General features: G+C 36.6%; 1 protein-coding gene across 1 annotated transcript in view; it reads right to left on the minus strand.

Annotated features, from left to right (window-relative positions):
• Nucleotides 1-767: 767 nt before the first annotated feature.
• Nucleotides 768-24,194, minus strand: part of LOC120146537 (protein SHOOT GRAVITROPISM 6-like) — a 41,059-nt gene continuing 17,632 nt past the window's right edge. Inside the window, 31 exon segments of the mRNA XM_039160066.1 lie at nucleotides 768-1,285; nucleotides 1,377-1,484; nucleotides 1,720-1,813; nucleotides 1,900-1,985; nucleotides 2,080-2,151; nucleotides 2,787-2,885; nucleotides 4,187-4,261; nucleotides 4,399-4,512; nucleotides 4,889-4,994; nucleotides 5,149-5,249; nucleotides 5,355-5,450; nucleotides 5,550-5,610; nucleotides 5,710-5,832; nucleotides 5,915-6,096; nucleotides 10,847-10,978; nucleotides 11,127-11,199; nucleotides 11,318-11,451; nucleotides 11,538-11,612; nucleotides 11,737-11,865; nucleotides 12,036-12,145; nucleotides 12,223-12,304; nucleotides 12,306-12,462; nucleotides 20,119-20,219; nucleotides 20,325-20,405; nucleotides 20,598-20,743; nucleotides 21,651-21,732; nucleotides 22,103-22,238; nucleotides 22,588-22,667; nucleotides 22,740-22,869; nucleotides 23,348-23,469; nucleotides 23,845-23,934. Of these exon segments, the coding sequence (XP_039015997.1) occupies nucleotides 1,148-1,285; nucleotides 1,377-1,484; nucleotides 1,720-1,813; nucleotides 1,900-1,985; nucleotides 2,080-2,151; nucleotides 2,787-2,885; nucleotides 4,187-4,261; nucleotides 4,399-4,512; nucleotides 4,889-4,994; nucleotides 5,149-5,249; nucleotides 5,355-5,450; nucleotides 5,550-5,610; nucleotides 5,710-5,832; nucleotides 5,915-6,096; nucleotides 10,847-10,978; nucleotides 11,127-11,199; nucleotides 11,318-11,451; nucleotides 11,538-11,612; nucleotides 11,737-11,865; nucleotides 12,036-12,145; nucleotides 12,223-12,304; nucleotides 12,306-12,462; nucleotides 20,119-20,219; nucleotides 20,325-20,405; nucleotides 20,598-20,743; nucleotides 21,651-21,732; nucleotides 22,103-22,238; nucleotides 22,588-22,667; nucleotides 22,740-22,869; nucleotides 23,348-23,469; nucleotides 23,845-23,934 (3,315 nt within the window). The 3' untranslated portion in view covers nucleotides 768-1,147.

Below are 24,194 nucleotides of genomic sequence, written 5' to 3' on the forward strand. Positions count from 1 at the left end.
TTTGTTTGCGAAAGATTAAAAGTAGTGAATGTTTTAAATTCTAATTTATGAAATTTAAAACAAATTTTAAAACTTTAAATCGGTCTAAAAATCATTAAAAGCCAATAAATTACATGGACCCCAAATCAAGATTCATTATTAAAATAGGGGGAAAATAAAAGAACAATCAAGGGTTTGTTTTTATAGAAGAAATCATGTACTTTAACTAGAAATAGATAAAATAAAATCAAAATATATTTCTCCAAAAAAGAGAACTTATTTATTATTCTTGATGTATATCTTGAAGATTTCAGCTGCTATTATATTTTCTTGATGAATATAAACGAATTTTGTATTTAGATTTCTTGGGGTGGTTAGGATTTGAAAGAAATGGAGAAGCAAAAGAAAATTTAATGAAGTTTGGGAGGAGGCTGCCTGTTGAGTTTCCTTGCCCAGGTAAACCATGCATTTCAATATATATATATTTTAAAACTACCTTTTAATGATTGTGATTTTCTCCTTTTTATAATTTGATCCTTTTCAACAATTTAAGGCCTTTTTGTAATCATTTTATGAAATTCATAATCCAAGGACTGGCCAATTATTACCTTCTAGATTTTAAGCTCGCACTTTTCAAATTTTATGAAAAACTTCTAATTCTAACTCGATTCGACTATCCAAGACTATTAACTCGGTTTTGAGATGTGACAACTTTTAAAGTAATTAGCAAATCGAGGTTACAATTGGTTACCAAAAAAACCCTAAATATTCTAGCCCTGCAAATCGCATCCACCCAGATCAAACATTTTTTATATTTTCCAATATTTTTTGCCCCAAAAAAATAAAAAATAAGAACTCTTGTAAAACTCATTGTTAGAGTATTGACAACCCCCAAACTCAAAAGGCAAATTCTAGGATTGTTAATGTTACATAAAATTTTACAGAACTCAGAACATTAAAACAATGACTGAACCCAACTTAAATTACATTTCACAGGAAACCCCACCACACATCAGCAAATCAGAACACCTCTTTGGAACACTTAAACATTGACCTAGCCGTATATAACCGAACTTGCTTAGTTTATTTCGATCTAAGATGGGCATGGCTCAAAGTACATACGGACACAATGATCTGACTCAATCCTGGTAAGTGCATAGACTAAGAATTATGATCGATCAAGTCGAGCTGCTCTCCAGGAAATTGAATTAGTTGATTTAAGTAATAAGCCGAAAGCTGAAGAGCTTCTAGCTCTAACAACCGCATCTGCTGACCGACTCATCTTGCCAACCAGCATTCCGAACACCTAAATCATGGTAAACATTTTTCAATTATGTGTTTCCTAGAACTGTAATGATAGTAACAATTTTTTGGCAGGAATATTTCAGAATTGTAACCTGTGCATAATAAAGAGCCAAAATGTTCTGATCATCCGAAAGCGAGAGTATGCTACTGGAAACATAAATAGCATTTGCTTGGATTATTGGCCATGGTGCATCAAAAGCCTGCATTATCAAGAACTAAGTATATTCCAGTTTCGACGATTATGCCATTTGGCTAAAAGCAAGCACGTAAGCTAGCAACTGAAGTATACAATATAGTTGAGAAAAATTCACACGCTCAAATTTAGATTGTAAGACTTTTAAAGAACAATTTAATTGCACTGTACCAGTCAAGGAATTATCCAGTGACTAATATTTTATATAATAAGTACGTAGTTCTATCAAGTGAAGCGCAAACCTGTATGGTTGATACCATGTAAGTATCAACTCTGGAGGGAAGATACTGCACAAACTGCCTCGTAAAATCTCTTACAAAGTCCTCGTAATCACTTCTGAAAGGAGGCAAGATATCTCTCAAAATAATGAAATAAGAAAGACAGTTGTATGTTACGTTGTTTCATGAGTCATTATTGAATACCGATGGTCGGAGTTAATACTATGTGAGTTGAATAAAGCCAGCAACCCTTCTATCTCCATTAAAAGTGCAAACCGCTTGAGTGTGTTCTATTTAAATAATAAATAAAAAGAAAAATATTATTTAAAAGAAGCATTATTAATAAACTAAATGCACAAAGGGGCATTGAAGATAATCACTTACACGGCAGGCATGTCTAACAGCAAGGTCATCATCATGTAGGTGCAGGATCAAGCGTGGGAGTGTAGCATGAATCTGCAAATGGTGATTAACATTTGATTAGACTGAGATGTTAAATTATGCAAAAACTCTTTCATTTTCTACTCGTGTTCAATGTACCAAACGAAGTAGTCAAGTAGGTAAATTGAAATAAAAGTATAACATGAAAATGTAATAGAAAGATTTAGAGAAAAAGAAGTGTGTTTTACTATCTCTGAATTCTCATTCGTAAAAAACTTACAGAAAATAGCCCGATTAAAAAGAAGAGTGTTTACTTAGGAGTTCTACTTATTAAACTACTTAATGGATGTCTAACTTATCTCCCAAGTAAATAAACATAAAATACACGTCAGAACTAATCTAGTACTCGGTTACATTCTACAATAATATGGCTGGAGCCTTTTGACATGTACTAATAAGCATAACAAGCATTTATTGAGTCAGATGGTTGGGCAGATGAGACTAGGTTACTTGACATGGTCTTACACTGACATTGGAACAGTTATATGATCTCTGATGAATGTGAGACACAGAGTAGATCAAGAAAGATTCAAGACATTCTTCTAAAAAAGTGATTTTATGACCTTTTCAATAAGTTTGAAAATACATTTCGCAGAGGAAGATCAATAAATAGGACATTTATTTAGTTGAAATGAAACAGAGTCAACTACCTGCTCAAGAAAAGCATCTTTATGTGCCCCAATTCCATAGTTGCTAAGTGCTCCAAATGCTGCAAATGCATCAGCCCGCATCTTTGCATTCATAGACATCTGTATAAAAGATGAAAAGCATTGGCCATCCATAACCAGATGCAGCTTAATACCAAGAGGAAATTAACAACTGGAATAGCTATGCATGCACGAGCGTTGATTGCAACTTTTAACAATAGTGGAGATTAACTAAGATTGATGCAAGAACGAGTATCCCAAGAATAACCAATAATCAGCTAAACAAAAATTCCAGGACAAGGGTATCATATCTTACGATAGTAAGAACCTTAGCAGTCAAATTACAACAATTCTTATTATATGGACCTAAACCCGAGAGAATTGTCTCAGTGGGTATACTTGTAGGATATAGTCGTGTGCTTTGTATTTAGTATTTTACTTTGTATTAAACTTGTATTTTAGACTTATCTAAGTAGAAGATACGATGGTTATTTTTAGATAAAAAAGTAAACACCTAACAGGACTCTTAGGTTGTAAATCCTAGTAGGACTACTGCTGTAACTCATCCAAGTAGTTTTTCTCTGCTATTCCTCTTTATTTTTTTTTTTTGATAGGAAAAGAGGAGAGAGTTTGCTAGAAGAGAGTTTGCTAGAAGAAATAATCTAATATATTTCTGGACCAGGACAGACTGGGCTTAGCTACAAATTCAACATCTGTGAGCCAGCTCTACTGCTATGAGGCCTAATAAGTTGCCTACAACAGCAAAAGGGCCAAGATTATGGGGACTAGAATGGTGTTGGTTAGGTCTAGTTTGGAGCGAGTTTACTTATATTCAAGAGTAACTAGATTTGTATGTTGTAATAACAGGAATATGAACTCCTAATAACCTTTAAGCACTCTCGAGTATTGATCTAAAAGAAGAATTAACGCCATCCCGTTTACATTTTCCATCAATGTCAAATCTTTGAAATCATGAATTAATCATTATGCTAATGAACTTTCCCATCAGATTGAACCCTAGAAATTTAAGGGTCCATGAAAGATTTTACATAAAATATTAACATCAACATCTTTGCCATCCAACATGCAAGGTTCCCAGCTTGGAACAGATGAGAAGGGAAAAGATACAACAAACACCAAATATGGAAGGGTTGTTGCATTAGTTTGGTTCAAGGTTAAATCATAACAGTAACATACAATTGTATTTGTAATGAATAATACAGAACAGCAAATTTATTTAAAAAGGGAGTTATTGGCAGTTCATTTTAATATCTATTACCCTAATCTCTCACTAACATGTAACCAAGCAAGGTAAATTCAGTCGCCTATTGTAAAGTGATTCAAAAATCTAATGTCTAATTAACTCGGCCATAAAAAATATTGTAAATAGCAAGGGAATGCACCTGTAGATTGCGAAGCCGTACGGACAAATTAAGTAAAATGGGTTCAACGGCATCTTTGGGTGATGTCTCAAGAATCTACAAAATTTATATTTTTTTGATAAGATCTACAAAATATATATATATATATAGAAATTCAAATAAATTTATAGTGGAGTATAAAAGGCAAATTGAAAGATTAAAAAATTATCAGGTGTGAAACTGCAGTTAATTACCATCAGTAGACATGAAACTGCAGTTAATTGCACTGATTCATCCAAATCATCAAGCAGTGCTAATATTACACCCAGTACTTGAGTTGTATACTGATAGATATGAACAGATGGTATCTGCCATGGAGCCAAAAAAAGAAACCCACACTTTCAAATGCATTAAATGAAGTGAAATAATGCAACCATACAAGCATTAAACTTGCAGCAGAAATTATGAAAGAAGCCAATGTGTGCAACTGCAATTGGTTATAGCCAGGGACAGACCGAGGGGGATGCGGTCACACCCCCAGGAATTTTCAAATTCCTACATAGTTTAGGTATTTTCTTTATATTTTCTATTCATGATTTAATTTCGCACCCCCTGGAATTTTGTAATTTTGCACCCCCTAAATTTCTAATATAACTTCCTAAGTTCGCACCCCCTGAAATAAAATCCTGCGTACGTCCCGGGTTATAGCAAACTTCAAATCTAAATGAGCGTTCCTATCAATACCTTCACCAATCCTCTTAGGCAAAGGCATCTAACTGTTGGAGATTCATCTGAGACATGTCTGCACAACACTTCCACCATCTCCTCCAATATAGAGCTAAACCCGTTACTGCATAATTGGAATTAGCACAAACAATTCTTATCAAGAAAAAGTAATGACAATAACGATGCCAAACACCATTCTGATAGCAATAACAATAAGAAGTAAAATGGTACAAGTAGAAAATAGCAAGAACTTTCATAGGTAGACCAAACGTTTATACCTGTAGTGAACAAACTCTGATAATGCAGCAGCTGCAGCTTCCCGTTGAAAATTTTCTCGAAGGTTCAATGATTTTGTGAAAATCTTACATATATTCTGAACCTGTAGAGTTGGTTACAAAGTTGGAAAATCTTTTACCTTTCAGCATTCTACCAGCATCTGTCAATTAGGTGTCATAAAGAGAAAATATCAACTGGCCCGTATTACCTCTTTTGGTCTCTTCATAGAAATGCATCCAGCTAAATCTCCAATAAGATTAATCCACTTTTCCTTTTCATTTTGCTCACTATCTCTAGCCAAAATCTGAAGACAATATTTAGTTTTGCTTTAACTTTATACTAATATGGGATATCTTTTCCATTGTTAAAGCACTACCAGTTATTATTATTCAATAGTTATTACCTTTCCCATTTCAAGGTCTCCAACACATTCACAAAAGGCCTGAAATGCATTTAAAAGTGCACTGCAGTAGAGAATGTAAATGATTTATTTTTTAATAGAACAATAGATAACAGATATATTTTTCGAAAATAATATGCATATAAATATATAGGACTCTCACCGTAGTGGTTCATGCTGACCAGAGCTAGCTAGACCGTGACAATTTCCAAATTGCAGTATAAGTGCAGCAAGAACTGAAGAGTATCTCTGTTCAACAGCCCTCTTTCCAACTTTACCACCACCTCTGCAATCAAGACAAATCAACATCAAACTCAGGAGACCATAAAAGTAAGAAAAAATCCAATGAATACAATTGATCAATATACCTGAAGAAGGCAGTGAGAGCAAAAATAGCAGCTTGCAGAATTTCATCTACTAACTGAGTTTCAGAAACAAGACTAGGGTTTTCTCCTTTTCCTGGATCACTTTTAGAGACAATAGTCTGATTAAGGACAGAGATCAGATGCTCCAAGAACGGGACTGACAGCACCATATGTTGCGAAAATGCCTGTTCAAATTAATAAGTCAAAAACTGAAGCAATCAAATGATAGTAAGGTAAAAAAAGTAACAAAATAGAGTACGGAACATACGATAGTGAAATACATATTTGCACAGATGATAACTCACCTCATGGATTGAAAAGTGTTACAGATTTGTAGGGTAAATCCTAGGAACTAAAAGATTGAATTATTGTAATTATTAATTAATATAGGATATATAATACTCTTTCATCAATAATATTTGAGGCACTCTTTTCCTCCTTCCGCTGATTAAGGAATTCCACTAGGCGTTCCGCTAATCATGAAGGGAGTTTTTAACGAGGCCTCCTCTTCTTATCAAAAAAACAAAAAAATTAATATAGGATATTCTGTTACCTATTATAGGATTTCTACACTTGTATATATACCCATATAGTTGATGAATAATACACACAAAAAAGCATTCTCTCTTTCTGGAATTCTACATGGTATTAGATGCTCTAACTTCTAAGGGTCTGTTTGTTTGGGGGGAAATAATTTACGGAAATTGTTTTCCCCGTTTTCCCGTGTTTGGTTTAAGGAAAAATGGTTGATCAAAGGAAAATGACCTTTTTTTTCTTCTGTAAATCAACAATTTCCGGAACATGGTGTTTTACGTCGAAATTTTTAGTGAACAGTCTCAGTCGACTTGCCTCTGTTTTCCACTGCGCATACCTGTTTTGGGTTGAAATTAGGGATGGGCATGGGACCCGAACCCGACCCGACCCAATTGGCAGGCTGCTCATCAGAGAGTGGCAGTTAGAGAGGAATTGATAAAGCGAGGAGTTTCAGGGATTGAAGACTCGTTATGTCCTTTGTGTGGTAAGTGTGTGGAGTCAGTTTCTCACCTATTTGTTCATTGTGAGGTTGTTAGAAGCCTGTGGTATAGATTCTTGTCATCTTGGAATGTATCTTTTGTGCCACCTCAAACTTTGTTGGATTTCATAATCGTTTGGAATGATTTAATCCCGAAATCCACCATTTGGAAGTTCATCCCTAGGACGGTGCTTTGGACGGTTTGGAAGTGTAGAAATGATATTATTTTTGGGAAAGGAAAGGTGGACGGCCCGTTATTGTTCTTCCTTGTTCGTTTTAGAATTGCATCATGGTTTGTCGCGAGATTCAATGATGTGCAGATTAATTTTGATTCTCTAGTGGGTGATATTAAAATAGCTGATTTGGGGGTAAGAAGGAAGAAGGTTTCTATTTCTTCCTCGTGTTGGACTGCTCTTCCCTTAGGTTACGTTAAATTAAATGTTGATGGTGCGATGTTTAAGGAGTGGGATAAAGGAGGCATTGGTGGATTGTTAAGGGATGCTCAAGGGTTGCAGCAGGGTTCGTTTTCCAAAAGGATTGGGGGGGGTCCTCCTATTCTTTCAGAGCTATTGGCTATAAAAAGAGGGCTGATGTATATTGAGGAGAAATCTTTGGTTTCATTTCCAAGGGTCATCTTGGAATCAGATTCCCTTAATGCACTGAAATGGATTAAAAATCCGGGTGTATGTACTCCTATGTTCCAGCCTTTGGTGAAAGACATTGCTGCATTAGTGGAGAGTAGAGGGGTAATTGTTAGGCATATTTTGAGAGTTGCTAATTGTGAAGCGGATAAACTAGCTAAAGAAGGAATAGGATGAATATTAGATTATTGACTAGGTTGCACAATTATTGAGTTGGTTATTTATGTTGTGTTTGGTTTTTAAGTTTTATGTTGTAACATAACTTCTTAGGATGGATATGTATTATTCTGGTATTAATGAATTTTTAGGCACTCTTTTCCTCCTTTCTATGCCCTTCATGTTATTGTTGTAACATGGAGGTTAAGAAGGGGGTTTTTAACGAGGCCTATCCAATTTCTATCAAAAAAAAAATGTCACTAAATTTAATTCCAATCTTTGTGAATTTCTGGCATTGGACTCCAGGATGGTGATTGGCAGTGCTGAGCTCTGTGGTGGACTCTACCTATTTGAAGGGAAACCTCCTCCTAAAAAACATGTACACTCAACTTGTGCTTCTCTGTTTGTTTCTATATCCCCTATTACTTCAAAGTTTCTTTCCAATGATATTATGTAATAGCATTTTAGGCTAAGACGTCCCAATTTCTCTCATCTTGCAAAATTGTTTTCCAGTTTATCCATTAATAAAAGGCATAATGGCTTTTAAACTTAGAGAGAGAATCTCCTCATTCTCTCTAAAAATCAGGTGTTTTAGATAAGTTTTTCTATTTTCATTCCTTATCATTTCTCTTAATGGCGAGTAAGGTGAGAGTTCCGGTTGGGAAAAAACTGTCACTGTGATCATTTTCAACATTCCAGAGAGTTTTCATTACAAAGGTCTTTGGTTATTTTTCGATAAATATGGCGAGGTGGTGGATTCTTTCATCCCCGATAAAAGAAGCAAGGGAGGAAGTAGGTTTGGTTTTGTTCGTTTCACCAGACTAGAGGACGCGAGGAAGGCTATCAACTGTGTTGATAGATCTTGGATTCAAGGCAACAAAACTACAGTATTCATGGCGAGATATCTTCCTCGTGATGTTTTCTGGAGGAAGAAGTTCTCTGGTCCTTATTCAGTCGAGGGAAACAATGTAAGGAAGGATGTTAGTCACACGGTGGCTCCCATTGTTGGTTCTGTTGACGACAGTAAATTCTCAACTCTCAAAGACAGCTTGTTAGGATGGTGCATAATTTTTATTAAGTGGGTAGAGTCGTCTTCTTTTGAAGAGGCAGTCGTATCCCCGTTATCCAAGGTGAGGGAGCTCGTTGGTGCCTTTCCAGTTAAGTTTCCTGAGCTGGAAGAGGGTTCTGAAGAAGCTGGAAGATCCATTCACTCTTCGGAGGTGCAGTCGGCCGTAAGGTTTTCTGAGAATGAAGACAATTTTTTCTGCTGTTTGGGGACTAGTGCTAGAGGCAGCCTCCTGTCGGGTGAGGGTGTGGAGGACAGGAACATAGGAGAGGCTTTGATGATGGGTCCGAGGAGCGACGTTGGGGGTCAGAGGATGGTTCTTTCCCAAATGGAGGGAGTGGGGGAACACAAGACATTGCTGGTGCATGCGGAGAGAGAAGCAGTGGATGTCTTGAAGGACACTTGTTTGCCTACACGTGGTTTAGTGGAGAGTAAGGATTTTTTAATTAATTCTCCCATCCAGGATGGTCTCTTAGTGTCAAAGGAATTGGAAGATGTGAGCCTAAAGGATAAAGTGGATCTGTTGGTTCACGTGGAGAGGGATAATGAAGTTGCCTTTAGGAAAAATAGTGAGTTTGCATGTGCTTTTGTAGGCTCAAAGGATTATTTTAATGATTTCCCCATGTTGGATGGTCGGGTTGAGATTAGGGAGGTGGAGGAAGGGATTCACGAGGGTTGTTCTTACAACTACGCATTCGTAAATCCAAAGGGTATCGCAAGGCAGTACATGAGACCTAAGGTGGGTTCTGGCAACAAATTTAGATCTAAACAACTTTTTCAAGGGAATTTTACAGCTCCTAAAAGAAAGTATAGGGGTTCCCGAAGCAAGAGCCATCAGAGTAAGGTGCATTGGGAGGAAGAGGTGTCTGTTTTTTATGGCAGATTCACTTATGAATCTGATTTTCCAGCATTGGGGCAATCTCAACAGAAGGATACGTTCAATTCCTTGCCTTTTGGGAAAGATTTGGGTTGAGAGTCTAATGGCGCAATAGTGTATCTATTGTCGGAAAACGATGGCGGGGGAAGGAGTAGAAGGTTCAGGTGATCTATACCATGCTTTTTGTCTGGAGCTGGAAGTTCGGACGGTCTTTAGCCAACAAGACGTGGTGATGTGGTGGAAAGGCGGCTATATGCGTGTTTTTTTTTTGTTTTCTTATCATGTGAAAGCTCCGTGGCCTTTGAGTTAGAAGTTGGCTTTTATGGTTTTAGTCAGCTGTCACCCTTGGCTTTTTTCTGGTTGTTTTGTTTGATTGAGTGTCTATCGGGCCTCGTTTAGGTTTTTTGTTTGGCTAGTCTTTTTTAGGCTGTTGTTGTTGCTTTGTTGGATTAGGCTGGTTCTGGTAGGATTGTTGGTGGTTGTTTTTGGTGTTGTTCATATTGGGGGTGGCTCCTTGGTTGTATCGTGTTCTTTGTATGGTTAATAAAATCTTAAGGCACTCTTTTCCTCCTTCCGCTGATTAAGGAGCTTCTCTATAAGCTCCTTTAATCATGAAGGAGGTTTTTAACGAGGCCTGCAATTCCTATCAAAAAATAAATAAAAGGCATAATGCCAAAAAATGCCTTCAACGTTCGACTGAATAGATCACTTTGGCTCCTATTATTTTTTTTAGGGAGCACTTTGACTGCCAACGTTTTATTTTGGGACAAAAAAAACCCTTTCATGGAGGAAAACTATTACTCAACAAAAGGTCAATGCCCGGAGATTACTAAGGGTTAGGGGTGAACTTGACATTAGGGATGAATTTTGACATTATGCCTTAAATTGATTCCTAGTAGGACACTAAGTAAGAATTGTATTCCTATTGTATCTTCCTTGTAAATCTGCCTATATAAAGCCTAACCTATGTAATAGTTTTCTAAGAGAGAAAATACAGAGAATTCAATTTCTTCTCTATTCCAAAACCCCTCTTCTTTATTCTACACCTTTATATATATATATCAAGTTACGCTACTAGCTCATCACAACACTGGAACAAGACCTAGAACATATGTTGTCCATTTCTAGGAGAAACCCAGATAATAAAGGGATAATTTATCAATCAATATGAACAGGGACTCACATGGAATGCATCTTGCATTGGCCAGCCACCACGTAGCCTAGATATATCTTTTGTGACAATATCCCTAGCAGCGGCAGTCAATACTTCATTGAAAACAACTTTTGTATTTGTGTTCTCAGATAAAGAGGATATCTAATGGTACTTAAGGATACACAGTGTCGCCAAAAAAATTTGAAAAGAAACTCAGTTTATTCTGCAGGCAACAACAATCATCAAACGGGAGAAGTTAACATCAGTGAGGTTTGTAAAGTAAACCAAAAAAGAAAGTACAAAAAGATACAGCTCCGAGGACTTCTAAACGTAATTGCTTCTCGGTAACATGCCCAGCAGCTGACAGCAAAGATTGAGCAGTCCTGCAGAGAGATTTGATCAACCAAACTTCAAAAGACAAGTACCCTCTTCATCATAAGAGCAAACAATTAATGAGCTAATTAAAGGTGCATTTCCTTGTTTAATGAAAGGAAATAAAACCTTGAAATATTAGTTCCACTCAGCTCAGCCCCTCTTTTCGTCACAAACTCAATAACAGCTAGGATAGCCCCTTCAGCTGACTGCTTGATCCTGTCACAAATTGCTGGTGTGCAACCATGCAGGGTGTCTACAAGCTGAAAGCAATAATCAAGAATAACTGCTACTGTTTAGTTTGAAAGCATTTAAATTTGAGACAAGCAAACAGAAGGATAAATCTCACCTCATCCTTTGTCAAAAGAATACAGACAGAAGCAACAATTCTGTTAAAAACCTCTGAGGGGTCAATTGAAGAATCCTGAAAACACACACAAAATTAAGAATATAGTGTCAAAGATTCAACTTTCTGTATGTTCAAGGGGATATGTTGGAAGAAATAAAGAATTAACTTTATTTAGGACAGTTCCTCGAAATAAACATACACTTCTTAAAATGGCTATTACGTCCTCAAGGGAAGATAAAGCACCATAGCATGACTCAATATCACCATCAACACTAGTACCAAGAGGCTTTGGAAGAGAAAGAGAGATGCTGAACAGTTGATCAAGGATCTAGTCAGAGAAAAACAAAGTATTAAAATCCTTTTCAATTTTGTTTTCTTTTAGTATAAATTAAATGCCAACAAGCCGTGTACAGGTTTGATACAAATTAAATAATTTTACCAGGACTAGAAATTTCATCTTTAAATGAAACCAAGTCTTTCCCTATACAAGTATAATACCTGAGCAGAAATTTTTCTAACTTCAGAATCAGTGTCTGCACATCGTGGAAGATACATTATAACTCTATCTCCCAAAGACAGAGCTTCACGACTTGGCGACACAAATGCCGCTGGAAGATAAAGTAAAAAATTCAATGTTAGAAAAAGCCATGAAATATTTGAAAACTACCATACATGACTGACTTACATGGTAAGTTGGAAAAGTTTCCATGTAGAGTACGGTCAATTTGCTTGCTGTGCGTGCAACTCCCACGACAGCCTAACGCACAAATAGCCACTAACGCAGAGCATCCGAAACTTGACAAGCATCTCATATACTGCAAGACAACCTCTTCTTCTTTGATAATCCACATATGAAGAAACATATTGATCAATTTGTCTTAACATGTGCAATAGCTGCTCTGCTCGGCTTCTTCCGTCCTCTCCACTAATTGTTTCACATGTTGCCAGTTAGAATATCCGTGAATAATAAATCAATTCATACAAGGATATAGAAATTTATAAACTAGGAGATAAATTAAAATTTTAGCAGATGGCCTCTGTTCCTAACAACATCAACAATCAAATTGCTTTTTGACATTGCAGAGTAGATTATGTAAATCTGTTAGGATCTTTGTAAAGATATTTTGTTAGGATCCCAAACTCTAAGGGATTATAATTAGTCATGGGATCAATCTCTTACCTAATTTAGAAGCTTCCTAAGATAAGACAATATTTTGTATATTTAAATGTACGAGTCTCCTACACAAAATAAGAAGATTTTGCTCTGATTTTGACATGGTATCAGAGCTAGTTATGCTCATTCTATGACGTGTTAATCCCTGTCTCGTAAATATTTTTCTTCCTTGAAACCCTTCCCTTGAGTGTGTTCTGTTAACCCAACAAACAAATGGGTGAAGTAGCCGATACCAGCAGCACTGAAGCCCTGCAAGAAGCTACAACAAATGAAGGGAGTCATGAAGAACAATCTGTTGAATTCAACAGGGAAGAAGTAGAAAAGTTGAAAAATCTACTGGAATCCTTAGAAAAACTTTCCTCTACAGGTACATGCAATTTGGTCTTCTTAGGTATATCATCTTCCTTTTCTCAGGATTCTAATGTCTTGGAGTCTTCCACCCACATACCTACTCAAGGTTCTTGGGTGATTGACTCAGGAGCAACAAATCATATGACTAATTCCTCCCTCAGATTTCTTACCTACACACCCTGTCCTAGTAACAAAAAAAATCACAATTGCAGATGGTACAATGATAATTGTTGCTGACCAAGGAGATATTGCAATTAGTAAAACACTAGTACTTAAAAATGTCCTACATGTACCAAAGTTATTTACTAATCTCATATCTATCCAAAAACTCATCAAAGATACTAATTGCAGTGTTTTGTTTCATCCTACACAATGCGTTTTTTAGGAGCAAGAAACAAAGAGGATGATTGGGCGTGCTAGAGAAGTCAACGACCTATACTACCTTGAAGACCATAGTGAACCAGTTAGAATCTTGAATACCCAACCATTGTCTCTTTTATCTGAATCTACAACCCATAAAGACCAAATCTAGTTACACCATTTTCTCCTTGGTCACCCACCTTTTAAAGTTTTGAAGATTATGTTTCCCTTTTTATTTAAATACTTAAATATTGAAGAGTTCCATTGTGAAGTGTGTGAACTTGCAAAACAAAAACGTTCTATATTTCCAGCAAGAAATAAAAAGACCACCAATCCTTTTTGTCCTTTTAATCTCATTCATAGTGATGTTTGGGGGCCTTAAACTATTCCTAATATAACTGGGGCTAGATGGTTTGTGTCATTTATAGATGATTGTACTCGGGTTACATGGATTTTCCTACTAAAACAAAAATCAAATGTTACCACTACTTTTAAAACCTTTTACACCATGATCAAAACTCAGTTTGGGGCTGAAATAAAGAGTCAGATCAGACAATGCCAAGGACTACTTTTTTTTTTTGATAAAAGTTAGAGGTCTCATTAAAAACTCCCTTCATATTCGTTCCCATACTAAAAGTATGTTAACGAACATTGGAAGAAAGAAAAGAGTACCTCATATTTTATTAATAATAATACCCGATACAAAAGACACCACGGAATATCCTCTCATGGTGATATACCCAATTACAACAAACACCTAAACCTCAAATACCCTCATCAAAAGCCACAATCAAATCGCCATACTTCTAATTACACCACCAGCAGTAGGACTAAAACAACGCCACAAAACATAATACAAATAAAAGCAACACCTACAATCATATAGACTAAAACAAAACCACGAATGAAGAGACAAGATCTAAAGAGACTCGTCTTCTTTAGGAGCCCAAGAATTCGGTTTGAATGAAGGCTCTATCTCATGCACCATGACCTTGAAGAAGTTGTCACCAACCTTCAATTCAACCATCGCATCAATTCTCGCATCAGCCTTTGTGAGGACTTGAATTTTTGCCCGATCACAGGATGATGGAGACTGACAACTTTCGTCGATAGCTAGTAAAAGACCCCACTTATCATTAATGTTCTTGAAAGTATCCCAATTCCATGTGTGAAAAGGAACACCCTCGCAAACTAACCATACTCGACGACACTCCATTACCAAACTCTCTGACCAAACTTCGACAATGGAGAACCACTCTGCGAGAATCTTTGATTTGTCGTTTTTCACACTTCTCAATGAAGCATTATCTTCGAAAATCATTAAAATTGCATTTCCAGCAGCTCTCATTAAGGTGAAGCCAGTGAGGCCATTCGCTTGCATTTGTCTAGCGAGATGACCAATTTTGACAAAATCCTTACACCACCCCACTAGACAATTGCTCAACACCTGAAGTTTTTCTTCATCTATAACACCTTCAACTTTATAATGATTCTTCCTGGAATCATCTTCCATCCCGGACTTGTGAAGAACATTTGTCGAAGACTTTCTCCAATAGGAATTTCGAGGTTTGAATTTAGCGAAAGAAACACCAATTTTGCTACCGTCGATACTAGATCCATTCATTTTTGAGATCGTTCTCCTTGCTTCTTCGAACGATGCGAAGCGAATAAAACCAAAACGATATCCTTTTAAATTCCTTTTATTAGGAATAAAAGCATCAAGTACCCGACCATGAGAGCAAAATAAAGATCCAAACCTCTTCCAATAGATCTTCTCTGGTAAATGTTCAACAAACAACGTGAAACATCCAGACTTGTCAACACTGCCCCCCTTTGTGATTGACTCCCTGGATCCTTCTTGTACACCATTAACAACAGATTTACCATCACAACACACCGCTTTAACAGGCACTTGAACACTAGGAGATGCTACAAAAGCTGGAATTGGCAATGGCAGAACTGCAAAATTTACAGTTGAGAAGAGAGCGAAGCCCTTGGGGCTTATCTCCCTTGAAGCTCAAATGCGAATCTTTAAAACCCGGAAGCCATCTCAGAAAATTCTGCATCTCTCTCTCTCTTTGATATCTTCAGGCAGACCCATAATGAAGATAGTTCGAACCTCATCATGATGAGAAGGGTTAGATGACAGAGAATGCGCTGCTGCAGTGGTTGGAGGAACTTGAACCGAAGGACTCTGCTGGAGAGAAAGGAGGACTCCAGCACCCAGCATGTGATAAAGATTGTTGAAATGAAAAACCCAGATATTTGACGAACTAATCTGGACGCACGCCCTGCGAAGGAGAAGCGACGGATGGCTACGAAAACCAGTGAAAACAGAGAAAAGATCTATAAACAAGATAGAAGCAGGAGCTTCTGTCTTTTAATACATCCGGCTAGAAGTAAACTGAGTCTACGTATTACCCCTGGAAAAAAAGTTCTAGAACAAGAGCTCAAATCTTCAACAGCAGTGACGGAAGAAATCCACCAAAAGAGTCGAACAGAAAGATAGAAGTAGCGAGCGCCTGATCTTGCCGAAACTGCTCAGTGCAAAATAATGGAGAGATGCAACTAATCTCGACACTAAGTAAATGGGTATTGATCGCAAAAAGGCTCTGAACACGGTGGAGATGCGAAGTCCAGTGAACGTGCAACGGATGGAGGCGAAAACGGCCGTGAGCGGCTTGTAGATCAGCGTCAAATAAGAGTCTTACTCGGAAAAACAAGCCCAGAAAAAGAAACACCTTGAGCCGACGAATTACCCAGTAAAAAACGGCTTCAAAACGGAGGTCGGAGTGTGGCGGATCTCCCTACTTTCTAGGGAAAGGTATCATACATGAATCCTCCTGTGTAAATACCCTCCAACAGAATGGTGTAGTAGAAAGGAAGAATGGCCATCTCCTTGCCACAACAAGAGCCCTTCTATTTCAAAACAAAGTCCTTAACAGTATTGGGGAGAGGCTGTGTTAACTGCCACTTACATGATAAACAAACTACCCACTAAAATCCTTGAATCCCAATGTCCCCTTCAGGTCCTCACAAAATTCTTTCCAAATTTCAGTCCATCTCTTAACCTAAAAACTAGAATATTTGGGTGTGTTGCTTTTGTTCATATACATTCTCAAGGTAGGGGTAAGCTTGATCCAAGAGCATTAAAATGCATATTTATTGGTTACTAAAATGCTACAGATGCTATCATCCACCTACAAGGAAATACTACACCTCTACTGATGTTACTTTTGTTGGGAAAAAAAGTTATTTTATTGTTCCTTATCTTCAGGGGGAGATATCATTTAGGGAAGATAAGGATGCAATTTTTTTTGCTTCAACCTCTCATTGATTTTCCTACATCCATACATTCTGAAAAAATCCAGCAAACACAACCCATTCCTACTCCAACTTCTCCACAACTAGAACCTAATATACCACATCCAAACATTATGGATGCTACTCCCCTACAGACCTATTCAAGGAGGAAAAAACCTATGCAGATTCAATCATCCCCTTCTCCTGCTCCTATACAATCTGAGGTACATTCTAAAACTCATTCTGATAAAAATTATACTGAAAATTTTATGTCTACCTCTGATTTTGAATTTCCTATTGCTATTAGAAAAGGAAAAAGAACCTATACTACAAAACATCCTTCCTACTTGTTTGTGACCTATAAAAACTTATTCCCAAATCACAAAGCCTTTTTCACCAGCCTAAACACCATCACCATTCCTAAGACTGTATCCGAGGCATTAGAGAATGAGAACTCGAAAAAGGCTATGAAAGATGAAATGGAAGCATTAGAAAAGAATAAAACATGGGACTTAGTGAAGCTGCCAGAAGGGAAGAAAATAGTGGGATGCAGATGGGTGTTCACAGTCAAGTATAACTCGGATGGCTCTTTAGAAAGGTACAAAGCAAGGTTGGCGGCAAAATGGGTACTCTCAAACCTATGGGATAGACTACCTTGAGACATTTGCCCTTGTTGCAAAGATGAACACAGTAAGAGTTCTACTGTCCCTAGCAACTATTCAAGGATGGACTTTGCAACAGTTTGACATTAAAAATGCCTTCTTACATGGAGATCTTGAAGGGAAGTATACATGGATATACCACCTGGATTTGGGCTGAATACTGGACAAGCAATTTGCAGACTGAAGAAGGCTCTATATAGACTGAAACAGTCTCCAAGAGCTTGGTTTGGGAGGTTCACCAACGTGATGTTGAGAGAAGGTTTTAAACATTCTCCTTCAGGGGGAATGATTGCACTTTTGGTATATGTAGATGATGTAATTGTTACAGGAAACGATTCTGAAGGAATTGGAAACCTAAAGAAGTGTCTTATAAAAAAGTTCAAAGCGAAGGAACTTGGAAGATTAAAATACTTCCTTGGTATTGAAGTGGCACACTCATAGCAGGGGATTTTTATATCTCAACAGAAGTACACTCTGGACTTGTTGAAGGAGATTGGAAAATTTGGATGTAGACCATCAGAAACTCCAATAGAAGTCAATCACAAGCTTGGAGACTCGAGAGATGATGATGTTGTTGTTGATAGAAGTTTGTTTCAGAGACTTGTGGGACGACTTATTTATTTGTCGCACACCAGACCTGACATAGCATATGTTGTTGGAGTTGCGAGTCAGTTTATGCACCATCCTAAGGAATCACACCTAAGGGCTGTGACTCAAATTTTGCAATACTTAAAGGGCACACCAGGCTAAGGAATTCTATTTAAAAGAGGGAGAAATTCGACTCTATAAGCATACACTGATGCGGATTATGTAGGGTCCATAGCTGACAGGAGGTCAACCTTAGGGTATTGCACTTTCTTTGAAGGAAACTTAGTTACTTGGAGGAGCAAAAAACAAAATGTTGTGGCTAGATCTAATGCAGATGCTGAATTTCAAACTATGGCATTGGGAATTTGTGAGTTATTATGGTTGAGATTATTTTAGAGGATTTGAAGGTCAAATGGGATGGACCAATGAAGCTATATTGTGATAACAAGTCAGCAATTAATATTGCGCATAATCCAATTCAACATGACAGAACAAAACATGTTGAAGTGGATAGACACTTCATAAAGGAAAAACTTGATAGTGGCCTGATCTATACTCCCTATGTGACCACTGGAGATCAAGTTGCAGATATACTTATCAAGGGATTACCTGGTAAGTATTTTCAGAAGTTAATAGGCAAGCTGGAATGGAAGACATCCATGCCCCAGCTTGAGGGGGAGTGTCAGAGATTAGATTCCAAAACTAAGTAGATTATATAAATCTGTTAGGATCTTTGTAAAGATATTTTGTTAGGATCCAACTCTAAGGGATTATAATTAGTCCTAGGATCAATCTTTTACCTAGTTTAGAAGCTGGGAATGGTTGAGGTTGCTTAAGTGTCTCGAAGGAAGCTTGAGCTTTGGTCTGTTACCAGTTTTTGAAGGAGTTTTAATTGATTGGATTGTGTTGCTTCTCCAAATATGTAGGTTGTTCGCCTCTTGGAGTCGGTTGAGTTTTTTTTTCTCACTTTAATGGATTTGAGTGTTGCTTTCGGTTATTTTGGTTTTTAGTGATGCAAGGCTCGGGATAGGAGTGAGTTGGTATTGGAAAGGGTTTTCCTTGTTTTATTTGGCTGTTTGAGGGGGGTTTCTTAGAGGTTTTTTTTGTTTTTCTTGATTTCGTATCTGTATCTGTTTGGTGTGTTCTTTCCTCTATGGTGTACTGGTTTGATTATCTAATAAATCACGAGGTACTCTTTTCCTCCTTCCAATTTTCGTTGACATACGGTTTAGTATGTCAATGATTATGAAGGGGGTTTTTAACAGGCCTCCAATTCTTATCAAAAAAATATATATGTCAATATTTTGTATATTTAAATGTATGAGTCTCCTACACAAAATAAGAAGATTTTACTCTAATTTTGACACAGTCAACCATAGGTGCTAACCAGCAGGAAGCTCTACAATAGTGGAACAAGTTAGCAAAGTAGCTAAGTTAATATAGAAGCTAATAAGGCTTTTCTTTCATGTCTCAACTATAAGTGGTCAGTTCTCCTTCTACCCTTGGAACCCCCCTACGTACATTATTGAGGCAGGAGTAAAACAAATTCCATTAAAATGATTCTCTGTTACTGGAGACAAACTTATGTTCTAAGCACATGATCATAGGATTGCAGTCGAATTGATTTTTTCATCACTGAAATCCCTTTGATGATTAAAGAAAACTTTAATCTTTCAAAAGGAAAATTTGATATCCTTTCTTCAGTAAAGGAAACTTGGATACACATGTAACAACATGCAACAACAATTATACCAGAGGTTTCTAGTGTGAATAAAAAAGTAGGTCGAGTTTCCAGATATAAACAATTAAATCTCTGTGGAAACGTAAAACCACAATGACTTTACCCTTCAGGTCATCATCAAACCAAATGGAAACACAAAGGATTCACATAAAACACAAGTTAAAATATGCCTTGTATGCTTATCAGTCATGGTATTTATTTTCTGTGTTCGATATATATGTGTGTGTGTGTGTGTTATTTAAGTAGTCTAGGAGCACCAATATCATCTACACTACCAACATGACTTGATTAACTTCCAGAAATCAAGTAGGATATCATAGATCGAAGAAAAATTCTACAAATACATGATAAATCTTACACAACTATTACAAGAAAATAGCTTAAACCATATCTTGGTAATACCTTGTGAGAAGAATGGCACATAGGAGAGTGATAAGGTTATCAATAAGGGGATTGATAACATCAATCGGATCATTTGGTAAAGAAAAGAAACCCAAGGTGGCCTGTGCAAATATTTCCAAACATATTCATGATCCGAGTAAGCAAACTACGGAACACAATTTACATTGTTACTGAGATTAACAAAAAGATAAACTCAAAGCATGTACCTTCATAACATGATTTCTTGTTTCAATTGTCAACTTTGGCTCCACTGAAACCAAGGTGGTACAGGCATTCAAAGCAAGCGCCTACAGAAGAATTCGTAGCAGAAAAAAGGTCAGATATCCACAATACCAGCGTACTTAATAGAAAATAAATGACTCATCACAATGTCAATTGAGGCAATAAACAATAATTATGACTCATAACAATATCAGTCGAGGTAATAGACAACAAGCACCACTACATTATACTACAATCATTGAAAGCAATAAAAATACCTGGGTGCGCAGAAGTTCAAGACTGGAATCAGCAAAATCATCAGTTTCATCTCGACCCATTAAAGTTAAGATATAGTCAAGCAACTGGTCTCTTCTTTTCAGTGGAAATGGTGCACCGTTTTCAGCAGCATTAATGACAGCACGACCTGTATGAACAGTGAGTTATATCACCATTACAAATTTAAATGTCAGAACTATTCCAACATATGAACTTTTTTTTTTGATAGAAGTAGGAGGTCTCATTAAAAACCCCTTCATAGTTATCCCTTACCAAGAGGAAAGGGACAATTAGCGGAAGGAGGAAAAGAGTACATCATTTTATTGAAATTTCATAATTACATAGGAAAACCTTTACATAACATCTGGAATGTTGTCCTCAAAAGATTCAGGAACAACCTATAAAACAGCTAACAATTAGCCGATCCCTTCTTTAGCTAACTTATCAGCCTCCCAATTACAACCCCTAGGAATTAACTTTACTATCAATGCCCTAGACAATACGTAAGACTCAATCTCCTTAATTAAATTACTAAAGAACACAGGGGCAAGACATGATGACTGGTTCCATTTCACGGCTGATTTGCAGTCACTTTCCAGAATCAACCTGCCTTTATAAGACCAGATTGAGGAATAGAAAATTTCAGTAGCTTTTCTAATAGCCTTCAACTCTGCTAATGGGGGAGGACCAGGTCCAACATTCTCTGAAAACGTCGCTAGAACGAAGCCATCTGAATTTCTAAGAATGCCCCCCTATGCCACCAGCCATACTCCAACATATGAACTACAACAGGTGAATACGTTTCCTAGCAGTTTTATTTGTCCATTTCATCCAAAGCTATAATCATTACATAATATCTTCTCCAACCTTTTCTTCTTTCTTGAATCATCAAGCAAAAGTATAGAAAACAAGCTCGTAGGACCTTCCTTCTACCATTAATAAAAGTACATTTCTATTATACAGTCCAAGCGCTGCTCAACCTAAGATCTTAATTCTTATGGACACTAATTTACTCCAGGTTCTAAACTTTCTAGTAAAATAGTATTTCAACAAACCTAGTAAATCAATAGCAGTAATAACAGCCTGCTTTGCTGTAGGGTGACGTACGTGAAGAAGCTTTGAAAGCATGTTAGTACCCTGCAAGGATGAGAACTATTAATCACCTTATATAGCATATAAAATGATAGCACAACTGGAAACACAAAGAAAACTGTTGTAATTTGTAATGACATAATACAACTTCAACAAGCAATAATGCAGATAGTTATAACACAATGAAAATCACAATTCAGTGAAAATTGTAGAATTGTATCAGGGAGAGACACTTATGGGATAAATTCAGTAGCCACAATAAATTAAGGGTTTTCAAATATGCAGCTTGAAAGCTAACAAATATGAAAGAGTTAATGCATTATTAATAAAGGAGGCTAAACATCTAAAAATGATTGACATATTCATATATAGAATTCAGACAATTCTAAGGAGGCCAAAAGAAAAGTTTCCTTACAACAAGGGCATCTATTCTAGCCTCAATAACCATCGATGGAGCATATCTTGCAGCATATCCATACATCAGAGCTAAAGCAGCATGTACATCATCAGATTCTTCTGTTCTGTAACTTTCAGAGAATAAAGCTAAAAACCTGCAGTTGATAAACCTCAGAGTTAAGATCAAAGTATTTTAAAATGTGCAAAACCTTAAAAATAAAAAGAACAAGAAAATTAATGGAAGTTGAGAATCTGCTTATAAAGATTGAAAAAAAAATCAATTTACAAAATGATACAACTGAAAATAAAAGTAGTGAAAAAGAAGTGTTGCTTTGAGTTTTCAGTTTCTGAACATGAAAAGGATCATATATATAAGGTAAACAAATAAAATAACCAAAGCATATTTTAAAGATAAAGTGCATGAACTGTTCTGTTAGGTCCTACATATAAGCCAAACATCACAAAAACAGTTTAGCAAATGGAAGGTGGACGTAAGCACCAAACCTTTGGAATATGCTTTGACCAACATTATCTAGAATGTTTTTCAGCTTATCCAACACTGTGTCCAAATGGGATGCTGCAACCTGAAAGCATCAAAATTATAACAACAGAATTGTGAAAAGAAAATTTATTAAAAGAAAAAGCTGCACGTCTACCAATCCCATGGCTTTGGCTAAACCAAGCCGGTTGGTCGGAATAGTAATATTAGCTTGCTTGTACATCCAGTCAATCTTTCCGCGAACATAAGCCCTATCATTAACTTTCTGAAGAAGAATACCAAGGCATCTGTGAAGTAGATAGATTGCAAAAAAAAAAAAAAAAAAGAGTGGATTCAAATTTTGCCCAAGCTTTGATTCAACAAAAAAGAAAGGGGGTGAACTTTGAGGAGTCCATACAAAATTAATAATGTCAGAAAAGATCAGATAATGGCAAATTTTAAGTGGAAGGTGATTGTCAGTTGCTAGTTATTGAAATATCTAGAACTTTAGTCAGAGAGAGAGAAAAATCTACAGCTCATGATCAATACTGAAATAATTTAACATTTTGTGTTTTTACTTAAAGTGCCATACTTGTAAAAATATAACAAATTATTTCCCTCCTCTAACCAAACAAGGTAATACACCCTTCCTTTTCATTCTTTCTTCTCGTCAAGAAACCCCCGATAATATAGAATAATACCCTCTCTTCTACTTTTCCACTGTAACCTCTCTTCTCCTCTCCCTCAATTTTTGTGAATTCAGAAAAGCAAAATTCAAATTAATACCGATGAAGGAGTGCTGAATGTTCATCATCAGGCGTATAAAGTGTGTATTGCTTGGTAAAAGCATTTCCCAAAGAAATCACCCAATCAGTGTCTTGAATCACGTCCAAAGATTCTGCAAGAAACTGCAACCCAAGAATAATGAGATATTTCTAATGGCAAGCAGTACAGGAGGAACTATTAGTTTTCAACGGTCTGGTGGTGTTATATTGCAATCAGGAGTAAATTTCATTTCTCATGCTTTCTCTTGATCCATTATAAAACATGCATTTGGCATCAATAAGTACATAAGGATAGAACTATACTAATGAACTTGAAGCAACAATGTTCATTTCCTGCTTCTCTTTTACATATGAAAAAGTGTGTGACCAAATATAGAGTAAATTTAATTTTCCAATGTCAAAAATAAAGTTCTCTATAGGACATGTCCAATATGACCAAGCTATAGAAATTTATGTAAGGAGTATTTAAATGAATGATTTATTAGTTAGAAGCCTTACATTGATTATCATGTCATCCCAGGTCTCCTGATAGGAAGGATCCAGCTTTAGATCTTCTGGGTCACTAACATAGGCCTTCATTTTAGGAATCTAAAACTTCCCAAAGACAAAAATCAATTAGATACTTGGGCATGCTTGCAATTGTTTAACTAGGAAACATGCATTTGGCATTTCCGGATAATATGATAGTATTATAATATTAGATTTTTTTTTATAAAAGTTGGAGGTCTCGTTAAAAACTCCCTTTGTATTCTTCCACATACTAAGAAGTATGTTGAAGAACAATGGAAGGAAGAAAAGAGTACCTCATATTTTATTAAATATAATACCCATTACATGTGAAAACACCG

The sequence above is a fragment of the Hibiscus syriacus genome, unplaced genomic scaffold, assembly GCF_006381635.1.
Source record: "Hibiscus syriacus cultivar Baekdansim isolate YM2019G1 unplaced genomic scaffold, ASM638163v2 tig00110929_pilon, whole genome shotgun sequence".
Taxonomy (NCBI): domain Eukaryota; kingdom Viridiplantae; phylum Streptophyta; class Magnoliopsida; order Malvales; family Malvaceae; genus Hibiscus; species Hibiscus syriacus.